The 27359-nt window shown below is 35.1% G+C and overlaps 1 protein-coding gene and 1 pseudogene across 1 annotated transcript; both read left to right on the top strand.

The window, feature by feature from the left end:
• The first annotated feature begins 17899 nt into the window (after positions 1–17899).
• LOC129882727 (protein JASON) lies at positions 17900–21067 on the top strand. Its single transcript, XM_055957156.1, has 4 exons — positions 17900–18203; positions 19458–19549; positions 19628–20684; positions 20785–21067. Exons 1-4 carry the CDS (start codon positions 18120–18122, stop codon positions 20872–20874), a joined length of 1323 nt encoding a protein of 440 aa, XP_055813131.1. The 5' UTR covers positions 17900–18119; the 3' UTR covers positions 20875–21067.
• Positions 21068–21277: 210 nt separating this feature from the next.
• Positions 21278–27359, top strand: part of LOC129883618 (uncharacterized) — a 28314-nt pseudogene continuing 22232 nt past the window's right edge.

Genomic DNA, 27359 nt, shown 5'->3' with positions numbered 1-27359 from the left:
AACTTGAGGGCATATTCCCTCACACTCATGTTACCTTGGCGCAAGTTAATGAACTCTTGCACCTTATCCTCCCTTAAATCCAATGGAAAAAATCGGTCAAGAAAAGCATCCTTGAACTCCTCCAACTCGATGGGGCCATTATTTATACCTATCTCACCCATCCATTTGTCATACCAAACTTGGGCAACCCCTTTGAGTTGATATGCCACCAAGTCCACTTTTCAACTGGCTAACACCCTTGTAGTCAAAAATCTTGCCAATACCTTCTATGAACTCTTGTGGATCCTCATCTACTTTAGAACCATAAAACTCGGGAGGGTTCATTCAGGTGAAGTAACACAAACTCGACTAGCCATCATACCTACATTTGGGTTCATGGGAGCTACCACCTCTCGATTCACTTAAGCCATCATGGGTTGAGCAAGAACTTGAAAAGTGACTCAAAACTCCGTATAAGACACTTTTTCATTCAAGGGATCATTCAGAGCTTGTTACTCCTCTTCAACATTTCTTCAGAAGGGGTATCTTCGTTGAGGCATAAATCCATAATTTGCAAGGAGAAAGCGTTAGAGGAGGAATCCTTAAGTTTCAACTCTATAGCACAATAAGATCATCAAGTGATGTTTTTTCCTAAAATGCCTTATAGCCTCTTATTCGTAGATGTGGCGCACTTACACAAATAAACAAGACTCTACCCAATGTGGCATGTTAGACTCTGTAAGACACATGAACCTTATACTATGATACCAAGTTTGTCACGATCCAAGCTAGACCTTAGGCGCGACATGGCGATTAGAATCCTGGAGGACCCCAACCAAGCATTTTAGCATATCATTCATTAGCTTACAAAGGGAAGTAAAAAAATAAATCTAAATCATAGACATGAAATCATTGTCTTGAAATAAAGCATAAATCTCAAAATATGGAATAAAAGACAATATAGACTCTAAATATCCAACATGCCTCTGCTAACTAGATGGGGGCATAAGACAAACTCCTAGCTCACCCAATATAAATGATGAAAGACTTTCATAAACTCATAAGAAGGTAAAGTGTCACGTCCTCAGAACATGAAGACTCACCACAAGTACAAGTGTAATAAGCTCTAGCTACGAATAGGAGAATAAGCATGATCATCGAACCCAACATTACAATACAATGTAGGCAAAAGTATGCATTAGTACATAGAATGCACTAAGTATATGAGAAGTATGTATTAACAATAAACATAGGACATAATTAATATGAATCATGGGATGTAAGACCAATATCTCCAAATATGAGTAAAACCATGAAAATATTTCACTCATTGGTCAATCCATCAAAACATCAACATCATAAGAACTTTATAACTTTTCCTTAATAGGTGTGGGATGGAACCCTAAACGGCACTTAAGACCATGTGAGCTATTACATGGAATTCCATGACTCCCACATCGTGATGGGGGAGACTATATTGCCAGGGTAGACTTTGTTATGGTACTCTCTTTAAATTTGCTAGATGTGGATCCACTATCTTAGCCATATTGGCATCTTTGAACCTACATAGGCAACGTAGTTAGGGACTAAATGTTGCTTCTAGGATTCCCTTGGGTAGCTACAATGGTTAACAAACTGAATCCTACCTTAAAGTCCTCTCGGTTCTAAGTCATTATCCCAGTAGAACTTTCATGAAAACATAATCATTAACATCATTATGAAAGATAATAGTACATATCAATCCATCTTTATAAAAAAATATAAGAATAGCTTATCTATTAACTTTATCATGAATGTGTGATGAATTTGCCATCACAACCGTTAACTTTTTTAACATGATTGTGCAAGCATTGTCCTTATTGCACTATAAATTCTTTTTTTATAGCATCATTGAGACAACATTCATAACTTCTTTTCTTAAAGCATGTTTGAACATCATTCAAAAGCTTTCATTGAAATAACTTGAAAATCATGATTATAACTCATAAATCATATAAGAAACTAGCATATAGCATAGGTCCTTAAAATTTATCTTGAAATCATGCAATGTAATGTGAATTATACATAATTAGTCTAATAACATTGAAATATATCATAATTAAAAAGACCCAATGCAAATAATGAAATTAGAGCTTTTAAAAGAAAAAATTTCACAAGAGATTTGAGAATAAATCTTCAGGGGTTCCATGGGTGAAAAGAGCCCTAGGACAAATTCTCACATACCTTGACCTTTAGAAGACCTAAGTTGCAGAAAATTGAAACTTAACCTTGAAGAGATCTCCAAAATTCACTTAACGAAGAAGGAGACTTGGAGAAGACACTTTGAGAGAGAAAATTTTTTATTAGATAGTTATGGTGAGAATGAGAGGGTTAGGAGAGATTAGGGTAGTTAATAGGCTAGAATAAACTTCCAAAAACCATCCACATTCATAAATAAAAATATAGGAAAAGACCAAAATACTCCCAACTAAATCTAGAACTATGCCTCAATGGGGGACCCACCATGGTTCGTAAACCTTACTACGGCCGTGGTGGTGATCGTGGTCCTTGACTTGGACTTCAAAAATAAGGGTTCTGAGGGGTGACCTTTACAGAAGTCACCACAGCACGTGGTGACCTCCACGGCTCATGGTGCCCTCTTGTGGTAGGTACCAAGAACAGGGGCTTAGAGAGTTAAGCTTCATGGACCACACCATGGCTCGTGGTCCGCACCACTAGCTGTGAAGCCATACTTGGTCCCTCCTTAGTTTTTACCTTTTTAGATGGTGATCCTAACGGACCCTCTCCATATCTCGTAAAGAGCACTACGAGTTGTAAAGGGTCACGGAAGCCAAAAGTTGATATTTTTCTTGGAAACTTCTTTTAAACCTTATTTTTTGACTTTTCAACTTCTAGGGTCGTACACATAGGCTATCACTTTACTATTCTACATTAGAACACAACCAAGCCCAACTCGCAAAGCATCACAATAGACAACAAACTGATTGGAACTTTCCGGCAAAGTTAACATCGAAGCGGAGGTAAGCATACCCTTCAACTCTTGAAAACTTATCTCACATTCCTTGGACCATTGGAATTTCACCTTATTTTGAGTAAATGTAGTCAAGGGTGATGAAATTGAAGAAAAATCTTCCACAAACTATCTATAATAAACAGTTAAGTCCAAGAAACTTTGAATATTAGAAGGAGACAATGGTCTAAGTCAATTCTTAACCTTTTTGGCCTTTTTAAGATCATCCATAATACCTTCACCGGAGACATATAGCCAAGGAAAGAAACTGACCTCAACCAAAATTCACACTTGCTAAACTTAGCAAATAACTGATGGTCTTTGAGAATTTGCAAGACAATCCTAAAATGATCGGCATGCTCTTCCTCACTTAGAGAATAGATCAAAATATAATCAATGAACACAATCATGAACATATCTAAGAATTGCTTGAACTCATTGTTCATCAAATCTATAAAAGTTGTAGGAGTATTCGTTAGTCCAAAATACATAACCAAGAATTCAAAGTGATCATACCGAGTTCTAAAAGCCATCTTTGGAATGTCATATTCTCTTACTGGAGTTGATGATAACCCAATCAAAGATCAATCTTTGAAAAGTAGTTGGCTCCTTGAACTTGATCAAACAAGTCATCAATCCTTGGAATGGGATACTTGTTCTTAATTCTGACCTTGTTCAACTACCACTAATCAATGCACATACGGAGAGAACCATTATTCTTTCTAAAAAAAGAACTGAAGCACCCCATGGAGAGATACTCGATCTAGTGAAATATTTATCCAACAAATCCTTCAACTAATCCTCTAACTCTTTTAATTCAGTCGGGGTCATACGATAAGAAGGGATGGAGATAGGTTAGGTATCGGTGAGAAGATCGACACCAAATTTTATTTCCTTTCGAGATCATCGGGAAAAACTTTTAAAAACTCATTAACAACTGAAACTGACTCTAGAGTAGGAGCTTCAGAATTTGTGTCTCTAACCCAAACTAAATGATAGATGTAACCTTTGGAGATCATTTTTCGAGCTTTAAGGCATGAGATCAATTGACCCTTAAACACAAAATTATTATCTTTCCATTCTAGGATTTGCTCATTTTGGAAATTGAAACTTGATCACACGGATCCTACAATATATAGAAGCATAACATGTATGAAGCCAATCCATACTGAGAATAACATCAAAATTGGTCATATCAAGTTTTACAAAATCAACTGAGGTGACTTTATGAAACACTAAAACTAGGCAATTTTGATAGATTCTCTTAGGCACAACTAAATTACCAACAGGTGAATAGACTAGAAAAGGATCTAACAAGATCTCGGGACTAACAATGAATTTAATAGAAAGGTAAGGAGTAATAAATGATAGAGTAGCTCCCGGATCTAACAATGCATAAATATCAAAATAAAAGAATTTTAACATAGCAGTCATAACATCGGGCAAATCCTCTAACTTTTGAAAAGTCTGAAGGGCATAAAATTTAATTTGGTGTTGACCGCCACTTGAAGTAGTAGCACGCTAATCTGGATGACCATTAGCCTGAGTATGAGTCTGGGGTCTATATCTTATCTTACACTCTCTCAAATAATATCTCGGCTTTCCACACTTGTAGCATACATCTGATCCTGCTAAGCACTCTCTCTTGTGATTTTTCCCATACTTTTTGCATGTAAGGATGACCTGACCATTCGAAACTCCTCCTTGTGCCTTAAGATTAAGCACCTTATCTTTCTCAAATTTTAGATCCGGAGTGTTAGATGAAACTTGGCCAGAATACCTTTGAAAATATAAGGACGGCCGCCATTTCTGAATTTACCATGTGAGAAACTACCACCATCGGTTCAAGCCCTCTTGGACTCCCTTCTCAACCTTTCCTTTAGCTTCTTCTCCTCAATTTGCTCGGTATGTGTCATAAGCATCAAAATGTCCATCTCTTTGATAATCATGGTGGTTCTACACTCTTTGACCACCAAATCAGATACACCCACAATAACATTGCTCATATGATCCCTTGGATCCGAAACCATGAAGGGAATGCATTTAGATAACTTTGTAAGCTTAAGGGCATGCTCCCCAACACTCATGTTACCTTGGAACAAATCGATAAACTCTTGCACCTTAGCCTCCCTTAACTCCAATGGAAAGAATCGATCAAGAAAAGTATCCTTGAATTCCTCCTAACCAACGAGAGCATCATCTCCACCTCTCTTAGTCTTTCATTGATCATACCATACTTGAGCAATCCCCTTGAGTTGATATGCCACGAAGTCTACTTTTTCCATCGGGATAACACCCATGATATCAATGATCTTACCAATATCCTTCATGAACTATTGTAGATCCTTATCTACCTTAAAACCATAAAATGCGGGGAGAGTTCATACGGGTGAAATCACGAACTCGTCTAGTTATCGTACCTATATTTGGGTTCACAGGAGCTACCACCTCTTAGTTAACCTAGCGGTCATGGCTTGATCAAGAACTCGGAAAGCAGCTCAAAACTCTGCATACGACACTATTTCATTCAGTGGGTCACTAGGAGCTTGTTGCTCCTTCTCAACATTCCTTCGAATGGGGTTTCTTTTTGGAGGCATATTTTTATAAATCGCAAAGAGAATGCGTTAAAGGGAGAAGCCTTAAAGTTCAACTCTATCACACGATGACATCATAAAAGAAGTAATGTGTTTCCTCATAGCTTCCTATTCATAGATGTGGTGTGCTTCACACAGATGAATAAGACTCTACTCTATGCGGCATGTTAGACTCCCTAGGATACTTCAAATCTTGCGCTTTAATACTAAGTCTGTCACGACCCAAACTAGGTGCGACACAACAATTAGAATCCCGAGAGACCCTAATCAAGCCTCTTAGCATATCATTCATGAGCATATAAAAGTTAAGTAAGTAGATAAGCTAAAGCATAGACACGAAAGCATTGTCTTGATAAAGAGCATAAGTCTCAAAATTTGGAATGAGAGACAACATAGATACTAAACATTCAACATGCCTCTACTAACTAAATGGAGGCATAAGACAAGTCCTAGCTCACCCATGGAAACATAAGAGAATGAAATAGTCAAATGACGCAATTAAAATAAAGTTTCATGTCCTTAAATGGTGAGGACTCACCAATAATGGAAAAGTAAAGCACAACTCTAGCCATGAGTGAAAGGTGCACAAAGATTGTCTGATCTTACATTATGATACAATAAAGGAAAAAAGTATGTGTTAGTACATAGCATGCACTAAGTATGTGAGACGTATGTATGAATAATAAGCATAGGACATAATCAATATGAATCATGAGATGCAAGATCAATATCTTAAAACGTGAGTAAAACCATGAAAAACCTTAAAACATCATCATCATTAGTCAATGCATCAAAAATTCATCATCATGAGAACTTTATACCTTTTCTTAACTTTGATGTGGGATAGGACCTTATTCCATACTTGATACCATGTGAGTTATTACAAAGAATCTGATGATCCCTACATCAAGAAAGAGAATGTTACCTTGCCAGGGTAGACTCCATCATGGTACTCTTTTTAACTATGCTATATGTGGATCCACTAGCTTCTTCATATTATTATAAATTTACGCGGTTAATATAGTTTGGTACTAAAGGTTGTTATTAGAATTTCTTTAAATAGCCACAATGGCTACCAGACTGAACCCCACCTTAAAATCTTCTCGGTGCTTAGTCATTATTCCAATTAAATATCATGAAAACATAGTCATCAACATCATATAGGAAAGACTATAATAGATATCAATCATCATCATAAGAAAATCAAAGGAATAGCTCATTAACATGATTGGTTCATCAAATCCATGAGTTGGTAAGAATTGTCCTTATCGCCTCTTTTAACATGGTTGTGCTAGAATTGCACTTATTACACCATAACTTCTTTGCTTATAGTATCATTGAAACATCATTCATAACTTCTTGCTTGAAGCATCTTTGAAATATCATTCATAAAGCTTTCATTGAAATCTCTTGAAATTTACGATCATAGTTCATTGAAAACATACTTGAAAGTAGCATATAGTATTGGTCATTGAAATTCATCTTGAAATCATGCAAAATGATGTGAATTATGCATAATTTGATCAATAATCATAATATATATCATGAGTAAGAATATCCAATGCAACATCATAAAATTAGAGCTTTTAGAAGAAGAAATCATAAGAGAATTTGAGAGAAAAACTTGAGACTCAATGGGTGAAAGGGCCCAAGGAAGAATTCCCACATACCTTGACCTTTAGAAGCCCTAACTTGTAGGAATTGATGTCTTAACCTTGTAGAAATCCCTTGAATTGCTTGAAAAAGAAGAAGACTCTTGAGAGAATACTTCTAGAAAGAAGATTTTGATTTAGAGTGTTTAGGTGAGAATGAGAGGGTTAGGAGGGATTAGGATAGTTAATGGTTAGAATAAACTCCTAAAAATTGTCCACATTCATTAAAAAAAATAGGGAAAGATCATAATACCCCAAACTTAGAACTACAAATTCACCTGGATGAAAGACCCACCATGGTCCGTGAAACTCACCACGAACCCTGGTGGTGTTCATGGTGAAGGACCTGAACTTGGTTATGGAAGAGGGTGACCTTCATGGAGCCACCACGGCACGTGGTGCTCATCACAGCTCGTGGTGCCTTCCACGGTAGGCACCTTCAAGAGGGGTCTAAGGAGTTGGCTTTCACGGGCCTCAACACGGCTTAGGGTTCACACCACGGGCCGTAAAGCCATCCGTGGTCCCTCCGACAAAACTTCATAACATATTGCATCTTCATGGTTGCTTCCCATGGCTCGTGGAGTGCACCACGGCCCTTAAAGGGTTCCATGAAGGACTACCTGATGCCAAAAGCTGAGGATTTTCTGAGAAACTTCTTTTGAACCTCATTTTCTTACTTTTCAACTTCTGGGGTCTTACACATATACTTAGCAGCATGTCCTTGCAACATTTTTTGGCACATGAAACGATATTTATTATATTCATCAGCATGTGTTAAAATATATCTAACTTAATTTTAAAAATTTCAAATGTAATTTTCTTTCAATATCTCATACTAAAAACATAGTTAAATAGTACAACTCTTTTTTGGCAAAATTTGGTATTTTAATAATAAGCCTTGAGAACATGAGAAACAATCAAAAAGAATACACCACCTTGTGCACCTCCACGAGCAATATCTCAAATCCCAAGCAAAGCCCAAATAATAAAATTTAAAACAATAATATGACTAATTCCCCAAAACCCCTAGGCCCATTCCATAATCTGTCCGAGTGGGATTATAAATGTCAACATAGTAGGGTTTCCTAAATTAGGATCCCTATTTCCCTTTTGTTGTTTCTCTCTTCTTCTCCTTTCCTTCTTGTTTTCTTCTGCCACTTTCACTTGAGGAATGTTTCCTCCTTAGACAAACCCAAGTCTACGTGTTCTCCTGATTTGGGTCATCAATAATCTTGGGTTGTTGGTCTCTTGTGCTTCTATTTCAACTACAAAGAGTAAGTTCTTTTTTTGCTTCTTAAATGTTTTATCTCTCCTTTGCTAACATTGCCTTCTTTATCAGTTGTGTTCTCAAGTTTTATGGGTTGTGCTTATCAATTTTTACTGATTGATCTTGTCTATTGTACTAAATTTTCTTCATATGGTACATGTCTCTTCCATTTTCTTTCCTCCTCTGCCTACTCTCTTCACCTTTCTTTTATTGTCTCTATGTTTAATTTGACATTTTGTAGGTAGTCCTGGACCTAAGTGCATCGGAAGCTCAGATCTATCACTATAATAATGTGTTGAAGCTCTTTCCAGGTTTACTAGTCACACACTGACTCCAGATCCTCCCATTTTGCCGAGTTTGTTTTTGATGGCTGGAATAGTGTAGGCTAGATAGCATTTCACCTTTTTTTTTCTTTAAGGGCCTTTGTAAATATTGTGCATGTGATAACTATATGCTTTACCCATCCCTGCCCCCTTATCCCCTCAATGGTGATACTCTCAAATATGGGCATTTCAGTTTATCGTTGTTTATAATCTTTCTGTCATCTATCTCCATGCTTTTGAAATTATTATACTTCCAATCTCCTTTGTCAATGACCCTATTAGCCAAGTAATCTACCAGTTGGTTACCTTCTCTCAATATATGTTGGTATATATGTTGAATCTCTTGTATACATGATTTGATTTCAGTCCCCATATCATTAATTATTCAAGGACATGTCTATTTTCCTTCTAAGACCTTACACAGTAACAAAGAATCCGTCTAAATGATTATTTGATTATAATGTGTCTGTTTGCAATGTTTACATGCTTCTAAAATTATTTTATCCCCCACAACTGTAATAGTAGTATTTTCTATAATAGCTCTTTCTACATATTTAATATCTCATTTGTCATTTCTTAAAACGAATGCATAAGAACTTAGACCTGAATTCCCTCTAGAAGCACCATTAGTTTCATATTTGTACTAACCTTCATATAGGAACTCCCACAATACCTTTGTTACTTTTAGCCTTGGGCACCTTATTTCTAATCCTTTAATCATTTCTGGTCAGATGTTAGAACAGTTTACTCCTCATTTTCTCAGTTGTAGAATCATCCTCATGTTATGGGTAACATTATGAATGGTCCTTGCCAGAGATGTTTTCTTTCCTTCATGTTTTATCCTATTCCTTCTCCTCCATAGCTCCCATATTATAAAGCTAGGTACAATCCTATAATATGATTGCATAGGTTTTGTGATATTTACCTCCCACCACAGCATAATTATTTCTCTTAATTGTAATTCTTCCATGTTTAAACTTGTAAAAGAACAAAAGTAGGACCAACTCTTGTTAGCTATATAAGATTTCAGAAACACATGTGGTAGTGTCTCCTGATTGGACCTTTCACAACACCAGTATTTCGATAGGCCTTGCATACGCCACCTTTTCACTGTATCATCTACTGCATTTTGAATTTCCATAGCCTCCATACCGTAAAAGTCATTTTAAATGGAATCTCCTTTGTCCAAATCCATTTATAAATCTTTTTGGTCCCCTCTTTATACCTGATGTATTTCCAAGCTGATTTAATTATAATAACCCTATTTGTTTTCAACATCCAACATGATTTATCTTGACCTTCTCTTCTTTCATATGACTGAATATGTTGTATGATGTGCTCCACCATCTCTTGTGGAATGATATTCTGTAACACTTGAACATCCTATTTTCCATGTTTAGTTAACTCATCTACCTTCTTATATGTGTTATCTCATTCGAAACTTTCCCCAGTAATGGTATACATATCACCTAGACTTGTCCAATTGCCATGCTTATCCAGTAATGGTATACAAATTACCCAGACTTGTCCAATTGTCATGCCATATTGAAACTGCTCTCTCTCTCTCTTTCTCTCTCTCTCATTTTCCATAAAATTTGATGCTCAATTATGTCTCTTGCTTGAAACACTTTCTTCCAAACCTGTGAGCCTCCCCCTCCAGCTTTCCAGATTACTTCATTAGGATAAAGTTTTTTGCAATATTTATTCATCATCTAGTCCCTCCATATTGATGGCTTTGTTCTAAAATTTCCTTATAACTTACAAAACAAATTCATTGAAACATTTAACGTTAATTTGAAGCCTAAACCTCCTTCCATCTCTGGCAAACTTAAATTACTCCATCTCATCCAATGCCTTCCTCTTCCACCTATGCAACTATTTCAAAAAAAATGAGCCATCATTCTTTGAACCCTAATTTAATACATTCGTAGGAGGATTCATGACTGATAAGCAATGAATAGGAATACTCTTTAATGCATGCTTGATAAGAATGCCTCTTCCTCCGTAGGACAACAGTTTTTCTTATCCAACCCTTTGCATCATTTGTTGGTAGTAGGCTCTTTACTTTTGTTTATAGAAAATAAGACAATCCAAGTATGTAAAGGAAAATCCTTCCTCAATATCCCTATTGTTACATCTGCTATCACTACTTCTTCTCCTAATATACTATGATGTAAGTATATGGCACTCTTCTCTTTATTGACCTTTTGTCCTGAAATATCTTCATCCCTCCTAAAGTCTCTATAATCATCCTAATAGTTGTCACCTCTCTTTGTATAGAATAATCATATCATCTACAAATGCCAAATGATTTAATTTAAGACTTCCATTTGGTATGCCAAATCTTTTGAATTCACTTTTATTCATTAGAGAATTTAAATATCTGGTCATAACTTCAACTATTAGAATAAAAAGAATAAGGGGGAAGAGGATCCCCCGCTTAAGTCCCATTGATGATCTGAAATTTTTTTTAGGTTGTCCATTCAGTAAAATTGAGTACCAATTATTACTGGTCAACCTAAACACCATATCAATGATTATTTCTCCAAATCCAATTCTTCAAAGAACCTTTAACATGAAAAACCATTCCACTCTGTCGTATGCTTTCATCATATCCAACTTACTTTCAACACAAACAACTATTCCACTTTGTCGTATGCTTTCATCATATCCAGCTTAATGACCAGGTTTGATGCATTTCCCCTTTTTCTAATTTCAATAATAATCTCCTGATCCAGTAATATATTCTCTGCTATACTTCTTCTTTTTACAAAGACAACTTGCTCTGGCAAAATAATCTTTGATAGCACAGCTTTAAGTCTCTCTTGAATAATTCTAGAGAAGATTTTATTCACAAAGTTACTAACTGAATAGGCATCAAATCTGAGAAAGTATTAACATTCACTTTCTTGGGTAGTAAACTAGATTCGTGTGAGTGATACAACGTAGCAACTCTGCTCCTCCATAAGAAGCTCTAACCATTTTGTAGATCCTCCACTGTAATATCTCAATTTTTTTGATAAAAAACACATGTCATACCATCTGGTCCTCTAGCAATATCTCTATTAAGACCCATAATAGTCATTTTAACCTTCTCCATTGTTGGAAAGCTTTGAAGAGGCACGTTATCTTCATCTGTAATCACCAATGGCAATTCTTTCAACATTTCAAAGTTTTCACTATTTGCCTTCTTAGTAAATTGCCTTTTGAAGAATTTTTCTATTGTCTCCCCTATCTCCTTCTGTTTGTCAAGCCATTCTCCTTCATCGTTTTGGATTCTACTCACCCTTAATTTATTTCTTCTCCCTTTGACTATGGTATGGAAGAACTTCGTATTACATTCCCCATCTTTAAACCACTGCATTAATACTTTTTGCTTTCAAAATTCTTCTTTCCTATTCAATTGTTTCTTCAATTTTGCCTGAGACTTATGCAAAACTTTTTTATTGACTCCGGTAAGGTCTCTTTCAAATTGAATTTCCTGCACTTTGATAACTTCCTTCAACGTAATTATTTTCTGAAAAATATTTTCAAAGGTTGACTTACTCCATAAAACAAGAGCTTTCTTTACTCTTTTTAATTTATGATGGAATGAACTAAAAAGGGTCTCTCTCAAAATTCATTGTCCAGTTCTGTTTGACCACTTCTTTAAAATTTTCCTCCTTGGCCCAAAAATTAATGAATTTAAAAGGCCCCACTCCCCTCTCCTCATCCTCTTTGAAAGTAATTGGTAATGGAGTATGATTCGACCCACTCCTTACAAGGTGTTCCATTTCGAGCACTGGAAATAAATTGTGCATCTTCTCATTACCTAATATCCTATCCAGTCTTTTGAAAATACAATCTTCGTCAGTTATTCCATTCCACCAAGTATACATATTCCCTTTGAACCCCCCATCCTCCAAATTGTATACATTGGTAATATGATTAAAGTTTCTCACTTCACTTTCAGTTGCAGGTCGACCCCCTAGTTTCTCCTTTTCATTGCTAATCACATTGAAGTCTCCATAATTGTAGCTTTTCATTTTGAGTGCATTTAGCATATACTAAAGATATTAATATCTCCACGTCTAATGCTTGATTATACACTTTGATAGTTATATATGCTCTTCAACTCTTATAATCATATACTCCATAAGTTCATCCACAAAAGCCCGTATTTTGTCATTCGCATTTACTATGGCATGTTTCATCCCCAATTTCCTTCTAAACACCTTTAACTATTGTCTCTCTTAAAATGGTTCCATTAGTCCCACACAGTAAAATTGATATCTTTTATTAAAATTCACTAGTCTAGTAAACACCTTTTGAGTATTTACTGACCTAATATTTTATATTAAAGCCTTTATTGATATTTGATATTCTTGATAATCAATCTCTTAGACCTTGATGATGCTTGAGTCGCATTAATATTTGTTTCCCCTTGTTTCTTTGATTTGATCAGCGTCTCTTTTAGCTTTCTTATCTGTTTAGGATATAAGTCCACTTCAATGGCCTCCCTCTCTATATTTGGTTCCAAATCACCCTTGTCAACGTTAGCCCCTTTTGAATCCATTCTATCTTTTTGACTATCAGTCTGTATTGCTTATTTTGACTCCATCATATCCTCTTAATTATTTGTCTGCATTTTCAATGGTAATGCTTCCACATTGTTAGTTTCATATATCACTATGGCTCCTTCAATCTTATCTTTTTTATGTCAATGGTAAGACTTCCTCATTGTTAATTTCATATATCACTATGGCTCCCTCAGTCTTATCTTTTTTATCCTCCTTCTTTTTTTGTATGTACTGCTCTTCCAGCTCCATCTTTTCCACTTATCTCTTTTTTTGTGCTTTGTTACCTTCCCCCTTGTTATCCTTCCCTTTGTTATTAAGAGTACATCCATCTGTATCTCCTTACTTTTCCTTGTCCTTTTGTATATTATTTTTCTTTCCAAAGTTATTATTCACCCGTTCTTTCGTGCTTTCTTTCTTGTTTATTGCCTTCTCTTTCTCTTCTTTTTCCCTCAGTGCTGCGAAGGAGTTATCATCCTTCATGTCATTTTCTCCTTTAATGTGCCCGTATTTATTCCTTTTGTATTTGTTCGTGCTCCTTACCATCCATTCTTGTTTATTCTGCTTAAATCCCACGACTTTATCGCTTGTCAATACTCTCCTCTGCTCTCCTTTTATACCTGTAACTTTTTTTCCTCTTTTTTCTCCTCTTGTTCAGTTTTTGTATCATATAATTTTGGATTAATAGTCCAATAGCTATGCTCATTGTGTCCTTATAAACAGTATTCCTGACAATACTTGGGCATGTAATCATATTGAACCTTAATCCACTTGTATTTTGTATCCCCTGTTATGTCATCCTCCTCCGTGATTCGCACTCTTTGCGGTAATTTGGTCGTTAGATCTACTTCAATTTTGACATTCGTACAACTTGATCTTGTTTAGTTCTTTGTTGCCATGTCTACAATCAGGGGTTTCCCAATTATTATCGTTATTGAGAAAATTGCTTCCTTAGCAAAGAAGTTTGGGGGAAGATCTGGGAACGATATCCAAGCAACTCCAATCATCGTTTCTATATCCGGATCTAATCATGGATCACATTTAAGGATTCTCATCTGCCAATAATTCTCTCTTGCTTTCACGTAAAAGGCAGATGCAGACAGTAAGTGTACATAATCCTTTAGGCTCGTTAGTCAAGTGTACTTAATCCTCTACACTCGTTAGTCTTATCAAAATATGCCTCATATCCAGGACTTCTATCGTACATTCACTCTTGATCCCACATTGGCTCGAAATTTTTCTCCTTAGTTCAATAATTTCCAGACTTCTCATACGAAAATTTTCCAATGATGCCATATTGCAAATTTTCTTGGATGATTAATATTCTGACCTCTGATATTTTTTAAGTTATATTCGGTTCTCCATGAAGCATGACCACTGATTTTGGAATTACTATTGGCTGAGATGGGTTACAAATTTTTGGCTTGAGAATACTCAGATATTGTCCTTTGTTTGATTCTCCCATCGTGAGCTTTTGCGGGTCTGTATTGTCTTTCATAGATACAGGTGGAAATTCCTCTGGGGGATTATTCCCACCGATGGTCGTTTCCGCCATGGTGGCTGCTATGTTGTATGAGTTTTAGGAATTAGGGTGAAAGTGACGCTTAAATAGTACAACATAACATTATCATAAGTAGTATCATCATAACAACATGGGATAAAAATATGGGATGAGTAGTTAAGTGATTATATTAGCAAATATTTACTTTCACTAATTATTTATTTAAAGGGCATCTTCAATTCATAACATCAAAATCTACACTAAAATAATGTCAATATTATTTTAGTATAAACCAACTCCAATTCACTATATTAAACTTTACATTAAAAAGGAATATCCTCTTTATATTAATTATTCTATCTATTTTATATTATATTATTATTATTTATTACATTTATATTTTCGTATTTCATAAAACAAATTCATTCTTCTTTTTTCACATATAATCAGCCTATATAATTCATATTCTTTCTTATATATATATATATATTATAGTCATTTAATAAAAACTATTGTATCCTATTATAATTTATAGTAAGATTAACTTAAACTTTATATAAAAATAAAATATACTAAAATTAATGTATAAATATTATACGCCAACTTTAAAATCTAAAATTAATATGATAAAAAATATTATATAAAAATAATTAAGTATACTTAAGACTTAATTAAAAACATACCATTTATAAAATGTTAAATTAAAAGTTTTATATAATAAAAATACTAATAAAATATTTAAAAAGTGATTTATTGTTGATGAATAGTGTCACATTAAATTTGTGGAAACACTATTCACAAACTAAAATAGTTTTAAAAATAATGTTGAGTTGAAGCTCTAAAACATCAAATTTTACATTAAAATGGGATTTAGGGCAAATTTAATGTTGAGTTGGATATAATCTAAATATATTTTAAATTCTAGCGTTCTAACAAACTTTGAGTTTTGAGTTAATTATTTAGAACGTTTCTTAATACAATAACAACAACCCAGTGAAATTTCACAACGTGAAGAGAACGTTTCTTAATATTATTATTATTATTTAGAGTCAAAGGTATTTTTAAAAAAAATTTCATAACTACATGAAATTTCTTCTATCTGGGGATATTTGGAGGTAGGGATTATAATAAAAGGTTGATATATAGGTATTCGTGTGTTGGTATAGTTTCCTTATCATAATTGTTTTTATTACTCCTCTCATGTCCTGTCATTTGATTTAAGTCTCTTCTGAATTTCGATTATTATATTATTTATTGTTGTTATGATTAGCTTCTTCATTTCAACATATTATTTTCACTATCATATTTGTTTTATATACTTGATTTTTTGATATGTTTTATATATTTGAGCTGAAAATTTATCAAAAGCAATATATTTACCTTTTTAAGATGAATTAAAAAACTGTTTTTTTAGATCCACTTATAAAATTATGTTGGGTAATTCATCATTGTTGGGAAAATGTGGCACAAATCTCTTTTTTAAATCGAAAAACTACGTCAAATAAAAAACTCATACAAAAAACTTCTTCAATAGAAAAACAGTAGTCATTTTTTGAAAGTTTTTATAAAACATTCAAATCGACGTACTCTTTGCTAATAATAACTTCCATTATGAAGATTTAATTGACCTTATCCAACTTGATTCTGTCATATTAAAAAACATGCCCTATCTTAATTGCACAAATAATAATGGGAAATATTAAGATATGTTGAAAGAGAATACTGAACATCCCTATAAATTTGAAGGTGAATAAAAACAATTTATATATAATTGAAAAGTATGTGTGTTTTATGTAACGCCTAATTTTAAGGGAAGTGGGTGGCACTATTACTTTCTCTATATTAAAAATGTTTGAAAAAATTGAATGAGTTTTGACTAACATTTAAGATTGTATTCATTTGTCATTTTGATACAAAAAAAAATTATAACTTACTCTATTTTTCATGAAATTAATGAATTCTAAATTTTAATTTATAAAATTAATTTACTCTATTTAGTATATAAAATATCGATCACATTAATTTTTAATGAAGAAGAAATTTCAAACAAATTCCTCAGATTCTACGCTATAGAATCTGAAAAAAATAGTTGTACGTAGATCTTACCACTGCAAACTTTAAAGGAAAAATTACTAGGAAAAACATTTTTTAATAAATAATTACTGATTTTAGCGATATTTTTTTATTTATTACCATTTCTAGCAATATATAGCAATATTATGATATATTTGTCATGTATTAAAATTGAATTATGCATACAATATAAATGTATTATAAGTGTTTTAAAATATATTATATTTGTTTGGTAAAAAATTGACACAATGTATTATAAATGTATTAAAGTATGTGATAAATATATTATCCATGAATAAAACTTGTATTATATGAGTTTTATAAATTATTCTCACTAATATGTATTAAAATTGTATTATAATTGTATTATAATTGTATTATAAGTGTTCAGTGAAAAAAAATATTATTGCTATAAATGGTAAATATTTTCTTAATATAGTACATTTATGTAAATTTCCCAACTTTAAATGTAGAGAAAAGGTTGCCACTGGACCATACAACACACTTTAAAAAATAAACTTATTTCATTATCGATAAATGAACTTGGCACATCTATTAAGAAAATAAATAATTAATATTGTTATTTTTATCACACAACCCCTATTAATTGTTGTTTAGTACTAGATCTTGGAAAATGATTTGAGAAATACGTAATTAATGCTAAGAATAAAATATGAAAAACAAAATAATTATATTTTCTTCATATGATAAAAGTGACAAGCAAAAACAAAAATTTATTTTTAAAATAGTGAATAAGTAAAAGTGAACATGTAAATTATTTTAAATGAAATAGTACTATAATAGCGAATTTTGTTCTATTAAATTCACTATCCCAATTATATAATTAAGAATTTAAACTCAAAAAGCAAAAAACCCACCATTATAATTATTTTATTATTTTACTAAGAAAGAAAAGGCAAAATAAACAGCTATGATAAGTAACGGTCACATTTGCCTCTTTTTTCAAAGTAAATAAACCCTTGTTTCCCCCCTGTCCTAAGCCCCCTCCCCCTTACCAATTTTCCTGACCGTTTCAATCCAAACGCTCCTCTGTAATCATGAGGGTTCTTGGCTGATTTCTTTCTCCACCATTCTTGGCTGGAAGAGAAATAAAATCCCCCCACCCCCACTCTGAAAACCAAGATTTGAATCGTTTCTGCCTAGATGGGTTGTTTTCTTGGGTGTTTTGGCGGTGACAAGGACAAGAAACGCTGCAAAAACAGGAAAAAGGTCATCCCTCGAGACCAAGTAAGTGTTTCTGAATAACCCCCTTTTCTTCTTTATGCTTACTACTACTTGTTATTACCCTGTTCCCAAGTTCTATTTTTGAAATTCTTGGGAAGGGAATTGTTGAATTTGTCTTGTATTTGAGCAAGATTCCAGCTTTTATCATGATTGGGAGTTGGTTTAACTAAGGTTATGGTTAATTTAGTTGATGATGATGGGAATTTCTTGATTAGTTGATGATGTGAATTTTGGCCGGGGGTATTTCGGAAAATGCCTCTCTACCTACACTATGTGTACATTCTACCCTTCTCAGCTTGTGGATTTCACTGGGTATGTTGTTGTTGAGTGTACCATTTGTTCTTGTCCCCAAGTTGCTAGTCCCTTAGTTGTTTCCCTGTTCCCAAGTTCTTTTTTGAGATTCTTGGAAATGGAATTGTTGAACTTGTCTTGAATTTGAGCAAGATTCCAGCTTTAATCATGGCTGGAAGTAGGTTTAACTGGGGTAAGGGTTAATTTAGTTGATGATGATGGGGATTTCTTGATTAGTTGATGATGATGAGAATTTTGGCTAGAGTCTTTCAGAAATGGTCTCTTTACCTCCGTGAGGTAGTGGTAAGGTCTGAGTACACTCTACCCTCACTTGTGGGATTTTACTGAGTATGTTGTTGTTGTTGTCGTTGAGTGTACAATTTGTTCCTGTTCCCAATTTTTTACTCCTTAGTTGTACCCTGTTCCCAAGTTCTATTTTTGAAATTCTTGGAAATGGAAGTGTTGAATTGTCTTGTATTTGAACAAGATTCCAGCTTTAATCATGGTTGGGAGTAGGTTTAACTGGGGTTGGGGTTAATTTAGCTGATGATGATGGGAATTTCTTGATTAGTTGATGATGATGAGAAATTTGGCTGGAGACTTTCGGAAAAAACCTCTCTACTATACTCTATCATCCTCAGACCCCACATGTGGGATTTTACTGAGTATGTTGTTGTGTTGAGTGTACCATAGGTTTAACTGGGGTTAGGTTTAATTTAGCTGATGATGATGGGAATTTCTTGATTAGTTGATGATGATGAGAATTTCTGCTGGAGTTTTTCGGAAAAAACCACTCTACCCTCTTCAGACCCCACTTGTGAGATTTTACTGAGTATGTTGTTGTGTTGAGTGTAACATTTGTTCCTAGAAATATTTTGGGGGGACAAATTAGTAAAGCTATGGTTTTGCATTTCTTTCTTTTGGGGATACGCATAAACAATGTAAAAATCCAATATTGTGCTGCAGAAACATGTTTGTCAGGATGCTCAGAGAAGCATCATCTCTACAGAACAAAGCATCGCAGAGGAACCCTCTGGGAACTTGCTTACCGAAGTGCGGTGAGTTACTGAATTTGTGTTTTCTCTTTTCCACTTTATCTTACATTGTTAAATGATCTGGGTTGTTGTGACACGCAGAGATAGGCCTGAGGAGCAACTTAGCTTGAGTGCTAGAAAAAAAGTTACCTTTGATTCAAAGATCACTACATATGAACCTGTTTCAATCTATGAAAGTACAGATTCTTTACCTGAACCCAAGAAATCTGGTGAAGACGAAAGAGGGGAGGAGGGATGTCTTGCTAAATCAAGCCAGTCCAACTCTTCCTCTGGAGAGGGTTCTGTTATATCTAGTGTCGGATCATATCCTACAAACCACAGGTATCAGAACTGTCGAGACAGTGATGATGAAGCTGAGGAGTTTGGTGACAGTGATGTGGATGAAGAATGTGATCTTGATGATGATGAAGATTATGGAGATTCCGATTGTGAAGGTGGACAAGTGTGGACTGAATCTGTGGTGAGTGATAAGCCCTTTCATCAAGTCAAAGAACAGGAAGTGGATAGTCCTACTTCGATGTTCAGTGTTCCTGAGAAGGAAACGAGAAAGGGTGAAACAAAAGGATATGTGAGAGATAGGAGTACTTATATTCATCCTGTGTTGAACCCTGTAGAAAACCTCAGTCAGTGGAAAAGTGTTAAATCAAAATCAGCAGAACCCTTGAAGCAGCTGCCACAGAAGGAAAATTTTACCACAGAAGTAGAAGGGCCTCGTGCTTCATTCAGTTTAGAACCAACATTTAAGCAATTATCATCAAGTTTCAAGCCAAAGCCTAAGGACCAAGAAATTGTTGTTGATGCTAGTCTCTCAAATTGGTTGGTTACACCTGACACCACCAAGAAGGCTGGCTTCAGCTCCAGTGTGCTTGAGACTGTCACATCAGAAAAAAGCATTTCACAAGGTTCTAACTCTGTGATGAGCTTTGAAGACAGGCCAATATTAGGTGCCTTGACAGTTGAGCAGCTGAAACAGCATTCAGCAACTTCCTCCCCGAGGAAATCACCCTGTCGAAGCCCTGATGAGATGCCTATTATAGGAACTGTTGGTACCTACTGGAATCCTTTAGGAACTGCTAAAGAATCTCTGTCAGCATCTTCTTTTAAAGGCATACCCAACTCGACCAGCAAGTACAGAGAGGTAAGAGTTGATATGAATTTTTTTTTCTTATTAATGCTGCAACTCTCTTATAACACAACACAATCACTAGAGGTACTAAGTGGCTCTCATGATAATGCAGGATAAGAGAGTTAATTGGCACTCCACTCCATTTGAGGCAAGATTGGACAGAGCCTTGAAACAAGGTGCTGCAGAAGCCTCTATTGCTTGATTGATTATTGTATATCTAAACTGGCACTGTTGTTTGTGAAGCGTTTGAGATCCTCCTTGTTACTATTGTGTGTGCTTACATTTCTATACTGTTCATGGATTTTTCATGTGCATGAATTATGGGAAAACTGTTTGTTGTAATTTTTGTAACTATGATAAGTGGTGATGCAGTGAATTTATTTAGTGCTTGTCTTTCTTGTTGTCCCCTTCAAATTTCCGTGTTTGCCTTCCTTAATATAGTGATGAATTAAGTAAGATTGATTAGCACCTGAAGGTCTCATTGGTGAAGGTCACCAGACTCTCTGTATTATGTGGCATAACACGAATTCTGGCCGAGTTTACTGCAGATGAAACGTCATTAGTGACTTTTACTACGTTGAGAAAGGTTTCTAAAAACCGCAGGAATGGTGGATTCACCACTTATGTGGCAAGATGCCACTAATTTTGTTAAACTTGCAGGTATGTACTGGTAGGAATTGACAATATTTTTTAAGATAGAACAATCATATTTTGTTGGAATTGTCAAATAATATCTGAAGTTTTGATTTTGGACCCACGTAATATTATCAGTATTTGTTTGACCATAGTGTTTTCACAAATTGTACCTCACTAGTGTTTCCAACTCATTAATCTTCATCTTTCACTATTTGTTCCACCTGAAGGTTCAATTTGTGAATGTAACTTGAACTTCCACTAACTTTTTTCAAGTTCAACTTTAGATGAAAATTTTCTAGCTTCACTCAATTGTTGTCCAAACGCTACGTCTGTTGTGTGCGAAATACTTTATGAAAGGGAACTATGCCAATGAAGGGATCATTTTTTCATGTTGGAACAGATTAAAGTGTTCTTAGATAGCCCATGAAAAGGGAAAAACAAACAAAACAATAGAAAAGTGTTCATAACAAATGTACCACTCTTCATGTGATATTATTGTTGATTACATCATTGTTGCAGAATTTTGTAATCCATCTGAATGCTCGGTTAAGACTTGAGTATATAATATTTAGTGAAAGCGGAAAGGAGGTATACTCTACTGTCAGTAGTAGAAAGTATCAGCACAGAGGTAACTCCAGAATTAGATATGATAAGCTTGGATAAGTTAGCTGAAAACCATAAATGATCATTGATTTTGGGCAACTGATGGTCTGATAAGGTCATCTCCTACGTGAAATGGATAATTTTTACCAAGAATTCAATCACTCCACATTTTAGTGTTTTACATTTTAACCTTTCTAAGGTTTCAGTAATCTGTTTGTTAATATGAGACTAGTCTGATGTGGCTATTGAGCCCTGGACACACTTTCATTAAAGTAGTTATTACTGTTCATTCGTCTGTTAACACTGTTTCATTAGTTTGTTAGTTAAGCTTAGTATGAGCTATCATTTTGGAGTTATGAGTCCGGTTAGTTAGAAGATATTTTTGGTGGTTCATAGATGTGTATATATAGATGTGCACAGCTGAAACAATACAATTTTTCATTCCTCTGAAACAAAGCAGTTTCTTACTTATTACTGGTGTTGGAGTGGGTAAAAAGTCTCACATTGGTTGGAGAATGGAATGGTGATCTACTTATATGGACTTGGGCAATCCTTCCCCCAAGAGCTAGCTTTTGGGGTTGAGTTAGGTCTAGGTGTCATATCTTTACAACTGGAAGCAATGCTCATATGATTACTGAACCAAAAAAAGTCTTGCATCAACAGTTTAAGTTGGAAGACTTGGGACAATTCTCAAGTACTTTCTGGGGATTGAAGCATTGAGATCCAAAAGTTGGGTGATTCTCAACCAAAGGAAGTGCTTATTGGAGCTCATCTCTGATATGGGACTTAGTGGTGCTAAGCCAGTGTCCACTCCCTTGGAGTCTTATTTGAGATTAACCTTAGTGGACTTTTGATCAAGCAACTACATAAAAATTGATTGTCACTTCATTCAAGACTAAATCAAATCTGGTTTTGTTCAAACAATGCATTGTTTCTACACAGAAGCAAACAACAGTGCCACTTTAGGCTAGCTTGGTGTGCTTAACATCTTGCACTATCCAGCTTGAGGGGAAATGTTAAAATGAGACTAGTCTGATGTGGCGGCTATTGAGCCCTGGACACTTTTTCATTAAAGTATTTATTACTGTTCATTAGTCTGTTTATTTCCTCTGAAATAAAAACAGTTTCTCTTTTCTACATCTTATTCCTTCCCGATCTCTTCATCAATGGATGTTTGAGCTACAGAGCTCACTTTTTCACACTCTTACTCTTCAATACGAATATGGGACGATTCATGGAAATGTCCTTTGTAGATAGGCTTAAGCATCCATCTTCTTTTTTCATGCTTCAAGATAGACTTGCTTTCTCGTCCAAATTAGCCTAGTTTTATGCCTCTAAAATGTGTCTCAGCATGTAGTTTTATGCCTCTGTATGACCGCGTAACCTTGGATGTATCTAGCACCAGTATTGCAGAATATACTTAAGCAATATTCTTTGATTTTGTTCCATTCTTTTCTTTTATCTGTTACAGCCACACTTTTGGAATTGGATAACAATGCTTCTGTGTTTGAGTTTTAAGATGGATACTTTTTGGGATGCTTTCAGAGACCACAAAGCTTTTATGGTTGGTACTTGGTCCATACTTAGCTTCATTTATTCATCGGATAAGGGTCTAAAATATACTTTAATTATGCGAAATTGAATAAAAAATGTGTTCGGTTAATAATTTGATCTAAAAATATCGCTACAACTAATAGTTTGGTCCAAAAATACCTGTATTATTACTTAATGTCACGACCCAAGCAAGGCCCTAGGTGTGACACGACAATTAGAATCCTGAGGGACCCCAACCAAGCCTCTTAGCATATCATTCATGAGCATACATAAGGTAAGTAAAGAAATAAAGCCAAGATATAGATGCAGAAATAAAGTCTTAACATGAAAAGTGTCAATAAAAGAGAAAAAGTCTCAAACTCGAAACGAAAAAACAACATAGAGTCCATGACATCCAACATGCCTCTACTAGTCTAGATGGGGGCATAAGACAAGCTCCTAGCTCACGTAATATAAATGATGAAAAGTCATAAGAACATAAGGAAAAGTAAATTGTTACGTCCTCGAAACATGAGGACTCACCAGAAATGAGGTTTGTACTAAGCTCTAGCCACGAACGGGAGGATGAGCGTGATCGTCGGACCCTATATTATGATATAATATAGGCAAAAGTATGTGTTAGTACATGGAATGCACTAAGTATGTGAGAAGTGTGCATGAACAATGAAAATACGACATAATCAATATGAACATGTAAAGCACGACCAATAGGATTAAACATGAGTAAAAGAACTTGAAAGCATTCATAAATCATAATCATGTGGTCGATGCATCGTAAAACATTATCATGAGAGATTATAGAACATAACATATACATATGTAAGATATTAACTTAATCGACCTGTAACACCATGTGAGCTATAACATGAAATCCAATCTAACTCCCACACCGAGAAGAGAGAGGCTACTTGCCAAGGTAGACTTCATATCATAAACATAAATATAATCATGAGTTATATGTGGATCCACTAGCTAAGCCATAAAGGAAAAACCTACGGTGGCACGTAGTTTAAGAACTAATGGTTGCTAATAGGGTTCCCTCGTGGATCCCCACCATAAAATTTGCTCGATGCTAAGTTAATCCCAACAGAATACATAAAACATAGTCGTTAGGAAAGGTAATCAACCAATCAAATATCATGAAAATATATAACATCAGAATAGCTCCTTGAAAATCATGATCATAACTTGAACTTGTGGATACTTACCTTTCTAAGCATCCCAATCATCATAACTTGCATATTATGAGAAAACCTTTCACAATTCATGATTTTATACTTGAATCATAATACATAACTTAGATAAATCCTTGATCATAAATTCATTGCTTGAAAACATGTAATTCAATTGAAATCATGCATGAATAGACTATTATCATTGAATAAGAACATAATTGAGTTGACCCATATGCAATTTGATCCAAAACCCAAGAATTTAGAGAATTGGAATTGAAATAAATATAGAATTAAGGAGAAAACCTTGAGAGTCTATGGATGGAAGGAATACATGGATGAATTTCCACATACATGGACTTAAAAAGCATGAATTAAATCCTTCTAATGCAAGATTGAAGATTTTTCCCTAGTTCTTTCCTTGGAGAGAAGTTGGAGAGACTTGAGAGGTTTGATCTTGTGATTTGGAAGAATGAGGGTTTAGGAGTGTTAAAAATTAGTTATAGGCTAGTAATTAATCCCAAAAAATATCTAGATACATTATAATAATAATAGAAAAAGATCAAAATACCCCTTAACTTAACTGCACAAGGTCGCCTAGGCGGAGGGTTCCCACAGCCTGTGAAGCTCACCACAGGTCGTGATGATGTTCATAGTGATGGAGGTGAGCATAACTTGGGGAGGTTGCCACCATAGTGAGCACCACGATCCTTCACAAGCACCACGGACCGTTGTCCCTATCGTGGTCTTCAAAGAAACTTAGGGTACTGGGGTTTAGGTTCACAGTTGGCTTCACGGTCCGTGGTGAGCACTACGAGTTGTGGAGCCCTTCGTGGTCCTTGCCTCCCAATTTATCATTCACCAATGCACCTTCACGGTTGCTCTACAAGGCTCGTGAAGAGCACCACAGCCCATGAAGGGCTCTATGAAGGACCACCTAGTGCCAAAAGCTGTGATTTTCATCTTAAACCCCATTTTTCGATTTTCCAACTTCCGAGGTCTTACAATATCTTCTCCTTGGAAACATTCATCCTCGAACGGGACTCAAGCTAGTATGAATGAAATAGGAAAGAGAAATAGCAGCCCAACACAATGCAAAAACATATTGAAAATGCATAAAACATGGAATATTCAATCCCAAGCTAAAACATGACTTTAAAACTCATTTCATGAACATGAATGCATATGAAAATATGAGAATGACTAAAACACATGGATTTAAAGGAGTGGGTCATGAAGGAAATAAATACCTCAACTAGGATCGGAAGAAAAGAGATGAGGATATCATAACATCATATCAGCTTCGGATTCCCATGTTAGCACCTTCAACCTCTTGGTTCCTCTATAACACCTTAATAGAAGTTATTTCCTTATTTCTCAACTTTCTAATTTGTCGGTCTAGGATCTCAATTGGAACCTCCTCATAGGATAGACTCTCTTTCACCTCAATGCTGTCCAATGACAAAATAGATCTAGGATCACAAACAAACTTTCTCAAAAAAGACACATGAAACACCGGATGCATTGATGTCAACTTAGAAGGAAAATCCAACTCATATTCCACCTTGCCAATTCGACTCAAAATCCTACATGGACCCACAGAGAAGGGACTAAGCTTTTCTTTCTTGCCAAAATGCATCACACCCTTCATGGGTGAAATTTTCAAGTAAACCCAATAATTAACCTCAACTTCAAGTTCCCTTCTCCTCACATCTGAATACGATTTTTGTCGACTTTGGGTAGTCTTCAATCTTTCTCTAATCAATCTAACCTTATTCATAGCCTCATACACCAACTCGGTTCTTATCAAGGAAACTTCACCAACTTCAAACCAACCAATAGGAGATCTACACCTCCTACCATATAAGGCCTCAAATGGAGTCATCTAGATGTTGGAATGGTAACTATTATTATAGGCAAACTCTATCAATGAAAAATGATCATCCCAGTTGCCTTTTAAAGTCAATGACACATGCTTTTAACATGTCCTCTAGGGTCTGAATAGTATGCTTGACTTGACCGTCGGTCTGAGGGTGAAAAGCTATGTTAAGCTTAGCGTGAGTACCAAGACCCTTTTGGAAAGATATCAGAAATTGAGATATGAACTGAGTACCCCAGTCTGAAATGATAGGCAATGGTACACCATGAATCTTAACCAACTTTTGGATATACAATTTAGTATAGTCCTCGGCCAAATAACAAGTCTTAACAGGAAGAAAATGTGCCGACTTAGTCATTCGGTCAACAACCATCCAAGTCGAATCATGTTGCCTTCGAGTATGAGGCAACCTTATAATGAAGTTCATATTCAAGGCTTCCTACTTCCAAGTAATAATCTCAATATCTTGAGCCAAACCTCCCGGTTTTAGATACTCAACCTTCACTTGTTGATAATTAGGATATTTTTCCACAAACTCCGCAATATTCCTCTTCATGCCATTTCACCAATACACTTCCCTCAAATCACAATACATCTTTGTGGAACGCGAATGAATAAAATACCGATAATTATGAGCTTTGGATAATATCATTTCTCTCAAACCATCAACATCGTGAATACACAATTGGTATCTCAAAACACTATCTCTCCCTTGGGAGAAAGCGTCAATGGCTTTTTTGGCGATCTCTTTCTTCAACTCAACTAAAGTAGGATCATTATATTGGTTAGACTTAACATCTAGCATAAGAGACGATTTAGAACCATTTTGAACAACAACAACAC

The sequence above is a fragment of the Solanum dulcamara genome, chromosome 3, assembly GCF_947179165.1.
Source record: "Solanum dulcamara chromosome 3, daSolDulc1.2, whole genome shotgun sequence".
NCBI lineage: Eukaryota > Viridiplantae > Streptophyta > Magnoliopsida > Solanales > Solanaceae > Solanum > Solanum dulcamara.
This window is presented reverse-complemented; position numbering and strand designations above follow the sequence as displayed.

What these genes read in the sequence shown, in the direction of transcription:
- LOC129882727 (XM_055957156.1), top strand. Translation starts at nt 18,120, where the DNA reads ATGGGTTGTTTTCTTGGGTGTTTTGGCGGTGACAAGGACAAGAAACGC. An exon ending in AGGTCATCCCTCGAGACCAA is followed by an intron (nt 18,204 to 19,457) that starts GTAAGTGTTTCT and finishes ATTGTGCTGCAG; the next exon opens with AAACATGTTTGTCAGGATGC. An exon ending in AACTTGCTTACCGAAGTGCG is followed by an intron (nt 19,550 to 19,627) that starts GTGAGTTACTGA and finishes TGTGACACGCAG; the next exon opens with AGATAGGCCTGAGGAGCAAC.